This window comes from Carassius carassius, chromosome 1 (genome assembly GCF_963082965.1).
Source record: "Carassius carassius chromosome 1, fCarCar2.1, whole genome shotgun sequence".
Classification (NCBI taxonomy): Eukaryota; Metazoa; Chordata; class Actinopteri; order Cypriniformes; family Cyprinidae; genus Carassius; species Carassius carassius.
This window is the reverse complement of record NC_081755.1, coordinates 45,807,789-45,816,616: the sequence shown is the minus strand read 5'-3', so window position 1 is coordinate 45,816,616 and position 8,828 is coordinate 45,807,789. Positions and strand designations below refer to the sequence as shown.

The window sequence follows — 8,828 nt, the reverse complement described above, 5'->3', positions numbered from 1 at the left end:
TGAACACACACCCGGAGAAGTGAACACACACACACACCGTGAACACACACACCGTGAACACACACCCGGAGCAGTAAACAAACACACACACCGTGAACACACACCCGGAGCAGTGAACACACACACACTGTGAACACACACCTGGATCAGTGAACACACACACACCGTGAACACACACCCAGAGCAGTGGGCATCTATTGATCCAGCACCCGGGGAGCAACTGGGAGTTCAGTGCCTTGCTCAAGGGCATTTCAGTCATGAGTATTGAGAGTGGAAGAGAGCGCTGTTTATTCACTGCTACCCACCTATAACTCCTGCCAGCGCCGAGACTCAGACCTGTGACCTTCAGGTTACTAAATTAATTTTATATATCATTTACTTTCATTTTACTTTTAAAGAACACAATTTGTGTAACATGCAATCACAAAACACAAAGCTCTCTAGCTCTTTACTTTTTTCAATCCAGTGACTATTAGTTTTTTCAGTGTTGTTACTCAGGTATAAATAAATTGATTGTGTTGTAACATCATTACTTATTTCAGGGCTGGTGCCTGTAAAAATACTATTAAAATCCATATAAAGTGATATAGAGGATATTTAAGGTGAACATGACATCAGGTAAAAAAAACACTTTAAAGTAGAAAATTTTTGTCATCTTCAGTTTCTTAGACACCTCATCATTAAATTATTTATTACAACAGTTTTACTTAGATGTCATTGTAAAAATAAATGGATCTTAGGAGCTCCACCACAGGAGCTTTACTCGCTGCAGTGCTGTTGGTTTTGGTTGTTTATCTTTTCTCCATCAGCTCCAGCTCTTCAGAAGATCCTCCAGGACCCAAACCACTGCCTCTCCTGGGGAACCTGCACCTACTGGACCTCAGACAACTTCACATGAGCCTCTTCGAAGTGAGTTTTGCTTTTGCTTTTCACAGGACTTCAATCTTTCAGTCATTCTGTGGAGGGCTTTTTCTGGTCCTCATTGAACACAATAAAATGGCATTACCACAGGGCTGAGTTTTCAAACGAAAACATGATGATATGTGGGACTGATTAACTGATCTGGTGAAAATTAACTAGGACTAAAAGTAGGTTAAAAGCCAGTTACTACATGTCAAAGTCAAGATCACATTTTCTTATTTGAAGTCAACAAATGTTGGGTAATGATACACTAAAAGCATGATTTTACATAATTTTCTTTAACCATCATCTACTCTATGTTGAACACGTTTCACATGCATTTGCAAAGGGCTCAAATGCACTGCACTTGTTTAATGTCTTACATTCCTATGAATTAAGCAGGTATTTCTCTTTCTGACATTCAGGTGAAAATCATTATCGTATTATTAAAACTTAAAGACTTTGTTTTTTATTAAAACAATATTTTAAGAAATATACAAAATCATTGTTCCCTTTCAGTCGGTCACTCTCGACATCACGTCGGTGACTGACGAATTGGGATATTGCTTCGATAGACCAATCTACTTTGAGTGTAAACTAAACAAGCCAATGCACATTGGCATGCAATTATTGCACCAATCTGCTGCCACTGATCACAGCGTGAGTATAAGAAGTAGCAGGTGCAATGCATACCAGCTTTTCGCTTCGGAGCCGAGCGTTAGTATCCTTCTGCTCAAATGTGTCTGCTGTGAACTACGAGTTCAGCATGCTCTCGGAAGCTTGGTGTGTTGACGAGATAGCGCTTCAGCGGCGGTTGTTCCCTTGTCGAGTGGATTGTGCACTTCAGGCTGCACTATGCCCTGTCGTGTTGCAAGCGGCCAATTCCCCTGTGCACCTCAGGACTAAAAGAGCAATTCCTAAAGAGCAAATTTCACTAAAAGAGCTTCACAGATGCGTCGTTGTAAAGACTTCTTTGCTAAAACTGCTCCAGAGTGTCCTTGTTGTAGACACTGTTGAGATCCTCCATCACCCTAGGCAGCTGGATGCGGTGGAACGTCTGGTGCCAGGCCTTCATGATGAATCCGTGAGAACCGTGGAAGACTGGGTTCCATATTGAGACCTAAGCGGTACTCGTATGGGTATAGTCCACGGTATAGCCTTAGAGTCCATGTTTCCCTGGCATACGTCTGCCTTCCAAAGAGGGTTTTAATCACCTCAAATTTATCCTAAACGGATGTTATATGTGTATTTGCTTCCGAAAACTCTTTCGGGAAGGATGGGGCTTCCGCAGCGTCCCTGTTCTAAGTGGAAAAAAAAGTATGTTTTCCCAGTGTTATCAAATCTCACCCAGTGAGGTAGAGCTTTGACAATGGTGAGTGGAACTACTTGTTACGAGCCCTTCATCCCTCCTGGGGTGGTGCCGCTCTTCTGTCTAGAAATATGGCACATAGTCTTAGAGTTTGTACTTGACTAACTGGGGCCCAGGTCAGGAAGCAGACAGACTGGCTAAACCGACCGTCTGCTAGCTGCCTCCCGTCACAGAGGTCAGTTAATTCTCAGCACATAGAGACTTTTTCACCTAGATATCACACTATAGAGACTGTGTCTGTTCCCCGAACTAGAAAAAACAAAAAACGTCCAAACCAAGTTAAGATTAACAATTTAATTGAGGTTCAACAAATAAAAAACAGAAGCAATATGGATAAACAAATGATAAAGCTTGGCTTATTGAATATCAGATCCCTTTCTACGAAAACACTTTTTGTAAATAATATGATCACTGATCATAATATAGATGTGCTCCGTTTGACAGAAACCTGGCTAAAACCTGATGATTACATTATTTTAAATGAGTCCACCCCCCAAGATTACTGTTATAAACATGAGCCACGTCTAAAAGGCAAAGGTGGAGGTGTTGCTTCAATTTATAACAACGTTTTCAGGATTTCTCAGAGGGCAGGCTACAAGTATAACTCGTTTGAAGTAATGGTACTTCATATAACATTATCCAAAGAAACAAATGTTAATGATAAATCCCCTGTTATGTTTGTACTGGCTACTGTATACAGGCCACCAGGGCACCATACAGACTTTATTAAAGAGTTTGGTGATTTTACATCCGAGTTAGTTCTGGCTGCAGATAAAGTTTTAATAGTTGGTGATTTTAATATCCATGTTGATAATGAAAAAGATGCATTGGGATCAGCATTTATAGACATTCTGAACTCTACTGGTGTTAGACAACACGTTTCAGGACCTACTCATTGTCGAAATCATACTCTAGATTTAATACTGTCACATGGAATTGATGTTGATAGTGTTGAAATTATTCAGCCAAGTGATGATATCTCAGATCATTATTTAGTTTTGTGCAAACTTCAAATAGTTAAAATTGTAAATTCTACTTCCTGTTACAAGTATGGAAGAACCATCACTTCTACCACAAAAGACTGCTTTATAAGTTATCTTCCTGATGTATCCAAATTCCTTAGCATAATCCAAAACCTCACTACTATGGACTCTCTCTTTTCTAGCACTTTAAATACAGTTGCTCCTTTATGCTTAAGGAAGGTTAAGGAAAACAGTCTGACATTGTGGTATAATGAGCATACTCCCACCCTGAAGAGAGCATCATTTAAATTATATTCGCCGCTTCGCACTTTTGGAGTATTTGTTTTTTACAGTTTAGCATGAATTGTAATTTAAAAACAGCACCTAATATTGGGGTGGTATCCCTCGCTTTGGCAATCGGCCCACTATAATGGCCAGGAGAACATGTTTATGTAAAAATGCAAAACAATACCTACTAATTTTTTGGGAAAATGTGTCAACATTAAGTGTAACTGGAACATTGCATTCATAAAACAAAAATTTAAAAATTAAACAGTCAGGACTTGCCTCATTTCAGAACATCATTGCACATCACTGTTCAAACTTCAGTTTCAGTTATGCACTGAACATACTGTAACATTAAAACGTCATCACCCTCTCAGAAGACAGATGTGATAATATTAAAGAACTGAACTTCAGTGAGTGATGCATCAGTTTGGTTGACTTTCGGTTCTACTGATTGCACACAGTTTGTGAGGTGAAGGGTTCAAAGTCAAACCCACGACTGGAGTGAGATCCAGATCATCTTCAGACACTCCTGGAGGAGGAGTGAAGCGGAAACGCTGAAGGAGGGATGTGAAGAACAGGAAGAGCTCCATCCTGGCCAAACTCTCCCCAGGACAAACCCTGCGTCCTGAAAGATCAATGACTGCTTTTTAATAATTCAGGATCAGGACAAATCAAAAATTGTGTCATCAAAATCACTAAAAGACAATCAAGCCATTCACATCAGGTTCAGTCTAATGTCAAAGTCAAAACACAACACCTGCAGAGAAGGGCATGAAGGCGTCTCGTTTCCTCAGCTGACCCTTCTCGTCTAGAAAGTGTCCAGGGTTGAAGGAGTCTGGTGTCTCCCACTGAGTCTCATCCCTCAACACAGACGTTAGCAGCGGCAGAACACACGTCCCCTAGATTTCGGAAGCATTTTCAAAAACATTTTCATTATTTTACAATAAAAAATGAAAAAAAAATTGTTTTATTCCAGTCAGTTGCCTATGCAACATTTCCAATCTTCCTTTAGTTAATTAAGCTGAAGTACTAGAACAATTTAAATGGAAACTGAAAAAAAAATCTGCAGTATATAGAAAGTTTAAAAAGGCTAACCTTTTATTATTTTAAAACCTTTTAAAAAGACAATACCTCAAAAGTACCTTAAATAAAATACAAATTATAATAAACACAAACCTGAGCAGATTGATCTAGAAACTACTTTTCAAAACCCAGAGTTTAAATAAACAATGTGTTGTAACGCAAAAACAAATAGTGTAATATCACATAAGCAGGACCAGCCTTCTTGATGAAGTATCCATTGAAGGAAACGTCACAGCTGGTCATATGAGGGAGATTCATGGGTACGATATTAGCCAGTCTCTGGACTTCATGAATCACAGCATCTGTATATGGTAAGTTTTTTCTGTCCTCTGATGCAGGTTCATGGCCAGCAAGTATCTGGTCGATCTCCTCCTGAACTCGATCTATGACCAGTGAGAGAACATATAAAGCACACAAAGTGTCCATATCAGTGAGAACTCTCATTTTAAGACAAATGTGAAAGTGTTGATGGAAACAGCATATTTTTCTTCCTCAGTTTGGACGTCTGACCTTGTATGTAAGGGTATTTGGCCATGAGCAGCAGACCCCAGCGCAGCGTCGTGCCGGTCGTGTCTGTACCAGCAGCAAACAGGTTTGACACTGTAATGATCAGATTCTGCTCATGGAAGTGTGACTCTGTTTCTCCAGAATCCTGCATGAAACACAAACACACACTTCATCCTCAGGATAAGGCTAAATGATCCATGTAACACATGCATATAAATGAATAGTTAACACCAGTGGTAAAGGTTTAAGCTGTTGCTGGCCAAAAATGAAGCATAAATTCATGTAATACTTTACTTGTGTGCTTTGTTTGTGGATGAGAAACGAGTCGATGAATCCTCTGCTCTCAAGCGGGTTCAAAGTCTCCTGTAAGACGTACACCAGCTCCTTTATTTCTCTTCTGAGGCTTTCCATACTTTTCATCAGCAGCCTCCACGTCTTCATCCAGGGACCAAGAGCCGGACACATGTTGTAGATCTGCAGTTGGAGACACACAACAGCTTTGAAATAGATGTGTCTGAGTTTCAGACCAGAGCCAAATCTATTTCAAACAGTGCCTGAGCATGAGACTGATCTGTACCCACAGCATTTTTGGTCATCTTCTCATATTTTTTAAATCTGATTGGACCCGTATGATTGCCTTTTATATTAAACACCATATAATACTTGCAATATATATAGGTTTTTCACTGGCACTGTTTTAATGTAGCACAAGAGCCACAGTATTCAATTTATAAATTGCTTACCTGGCACTCTTAAAAATTAAAGTTCTTTATTGGCATTTATGGTTCCATGAAAACAACTGATGTCACATGACAGCCACAGACCAGGGTTAATATTATCCACTAAAAATAGAACTTTCTCATTTTCATTTCTCATTTCAAGTGAACTTTCTCACTTTTCACTTTCACTGGACTTAAAATAATGAAACAAATAAAGCTGAAACTGCAATAAAATTTATAAAAAAATATATAAACATAAATTTAAAAAAAATAAAGATTCTTTATTGGTATTGATGGCTCCAGGAAAACATTTAATTGCACAAACGTTTCCTTATAGTGAAAAAGGATCTTCAAACTAAGAAAATAAAAGGTTCTTTTAAAGAACTGTTCACTAAAAAGGTTATTCAGGGAACCAAAAATGGTTCTTCTAAGGCACTGCTGCAAAATATAAAATGAAAAAATTCTCAATGCTACTGAAGCATCACTGCAATGAATGGCACCAAAACACAAATCACTGGTGACTACCTGTATCACAACAGAACCAAGCATCTGGATGTTCTTGTTGGCCTTGTCCACCATGTTCTGAAACTTTGGGTCCTCATACTCAAACCGTTTCCCATAAACGATAGCTGAGATGATGTTGGAGACGGCGTAATTCACCGGTTGGGTCGTATCAAATGGATTTCCTGCAATACACATACAAGCAGAGAAGAAATGTATAGTAATTTTATATTTAGAAAAGTGTGCCATTAAAAAAAGCAAGTGTTCTACCTTGAAACTTCTCAAACACTTCCCGCAGATAACGCGTCTCATCCACTATTTTGTCTTCAATCATTTTCTTGCCCATTCCAAAGTCCCGAAGAGTTGAAAGAGCGAATCTTCTCATAGCCTTCCAGCTGTCTCCATTAGCAAAGACGATTCCTGCGGAGAAGCATGGTTTGTATTTATAAATCACCAGAGAGGATGATGGGTACTGATTATGCTTCAAAATTTTTGATCCAATATATATTAACAAGCATAAAACATAACTGAGAAAAACATTGCAGTCAATGATTAAGCTTCAACAGTGATGTATTCGAGCACAATATGCTATGTCATGCTGATGTTTTACCGAGTCCTTGATTGAAATCCTGGAATATGGGGGTAATGTCTCTTTCCCCAAATTCTTCCGCCTGGTTCACAAGTGCTTGTTTAACTGTCTTGTATCCTGCCAGAACCACAAACTTCTTGGGTCCAAAATGCACTGTGAACACCGACCCATATTTCTTGGACAACTGTGAAACAAATTTACACATTATCTTACTCATGCATTGATCTGTCTCTATAGCACTGGAATGAAAACAGGCAAAGAACTTGGAAAGTGGAAAATCGCTGACAGAAAGTTCCTTAGCTTTAAAGTCATTAATATGACTCAAATATATCTTTGTAAATCTTTTACTACTCTTTTACTACTAACTTCAAATGCAATCCTGAATTTTCAGCATCTAGTTTTTGTTTTGTCTCATGTTGGAATCCATAAGAACTCACTTCGAAGAGGCTCATGTGAAGTTGTCTGAGGTCCAGTAGGTGCAGGTTCCCCAGGAGAGGCAGTGGTTTGGGTCCTGGAGGATCTTCTGAAGAGCTGGAGCTGATGGAGAAGAGATAAACAACCAAAACCAACAGCACTGCAGCGAGTAAAGCTCCTGTGGTGGACACATGATTGAGAAGAGTTTCCACTAAAGCCATAGTCAGAGAGCTTTCCAAAACAACCGTGAGCCTTCACACGAAATCTGTTTAAGTCATTTTTAGGTCATCGTGTTTCAACATGCTGAAAACATTGAGGGGAGGAGCTGAACACGGTTCACAGCATACAGAGCTGCTCACATTCCTAACGAACCTCGGAGCGCCTCTAAACCAGAACAGCTGAGCTAGTGAGTGTGTGTCTACTTAGAGGAACTGTTTTTAGGACTTTTACTTTGTTTCGAAAGCATTGGTACACTGACTTCTTCTAAAAAGTACAATGCCTATTTCTCCCCACCCTCGAAACAGTTTGAGTCAGCACAGATCTAGAAATTACTCAATCAAAATGTATTTTTGGACATTTCATAGGGTTATGACGTCACTGGCAGGCGACACAATGACACTACAAACATGGTCCATGTCACAAGATAAAATTGCTTATTTATCTGGTTTTAAACATTCTTCGAAACATTTGTGATAATGTAAGTACGCAAGTCAGTATAATATATAACACTGTTCTGTTTTGGATATTTAAATGGAAAACTCTTACATAGTATTGTGCCTTTAAATACTATGAAATACTAGTGCTTGTGTTATGTGTTTTATTTAAGTATAATCAAACCCTTAAAACACAATGAACTAAATGAATTATTTAATCAATTAATTGATTTATGTAATTATTTAATTAATACATTTTTTCATGAGTAGTCTATAAAAACCAGCAGAAAAGACTAGTGTTATCAGTCAGGAGGAGGAGGTGGATTTAATTCTATCGTAAGCTTATTTGGTTATATTCTCGATTCAATATCAACTCATGTTTAATTGTATAGGTACACTTAGGGTGAATTAAAGGTGATTGGGACAGAAGGTCAAATGGGACAATATAACTATACAGAATTTCATTTTCTCACCTGATGAGTGAAATAAAAAACTTTGCTGAGTTCTAGGTGTAAGACGACATAATTAAAATGTGATGCCCTGATTGTTGTGACATCATGTAGGTGGGCGTGGCATGCATCTCACAGGAAGTTGGCCATTAAATGCTTGAACTGAGGAAAATGACATAAGCTTTTGCTATTTTTCATAATAAGGCCTTAAAATTCTCATAGCTACTATATTTTACAAACTTTTGATGGAAACTTAAATATAATGCACTACTTCTACATAATCAGTTAGAAAGTGTTAATGTCTTGTTTGTTTTCTGAATTAGGTTGTTTTTATTTTGTCCCATCCTCCCAGGGACAGTATAATTTTGGTTGATTGAGAGGGTGCTTAAAGGCT

At 38.5% G+C, this 8,828-nt stretch overlaps 1 protein-coding gene and 1 long non-coding RNA gene across 2 annotated transcripts; both read right to left on the bottom strand.

Annotated features, from left to right (window-relative positions):
* Positions 1 to 621: 621 nt before the first annotated feature.
* Positions 622 to 1,898, bottom strand: LOC132152648 (uncharacterized). The gene is made up of 2 exons (XR_009436557.1): positions 1,796 to 1,898; positions 622 to 1,540 (listed from the first exon to the last, which is right to left on the bottom strand). It is a non-coding gene; the product is annotated as an uncharacterized LOC132152648 (long non-coding RNA).
* A 1,998-nt stretch (positions 1,899 to 3,896) lies between these two features.
* LOC132152639 (cytochrome P450 2K1-like) lies at positions 3,897 to 7,593 on the bottom strand. The gene is made up of 9 exons (XM_059561416.1): positions 7,356 to 7,593; positions 6,940 to 7,102; positions 6,600 to 6,749; positions 6,354 to 6,514; positions 5,404 to 5,583; positions 5,113 to 5,254; positions 4,801 to 4,985; positions 4,277 to 4,418; positions 3,897 to 4,144 (listed from the first exon to the last, which is right to left on the bottom strand). The coding sequence occupies exons 1-9, from the start codon at positions 7,551 to 7,553 to the stop codon at positions 3,942 to 3,944; spliced, it is 1,524 nt and encodes a 507-aa protein (XP_059417399.1). The 5' UTR covers positions 7,554 to 7,593; the 3' UTR covers positions 3,897 to 3,941.
* Positions 7,594 to 8,828: the final 1,235 nt, after the last annotated feature.

Coding starts and splice junctions, on each gene's coding strand:
- LOC132152639 (XM_059561416.1), bottom strand. CDS start 7,553: ATGGCTTTAGTGGAAACTCTTCTCAATCATGTGTCCACCACAGGAGCT. Junction 6,750..6,939: donor GGATTTCAATCAAGGACTCG/GTAAAACATCAG, acceptor GCTTCTCCGCAG/GAATCGTCTTTGCTAATGGA. Junction 4,986..5,112: donor CAAATACCCTTACATACAAG/GTCAGACGTCCA, acceptor CACTGGTCATAG/ATCGAGTTCAGGAGGAGATC.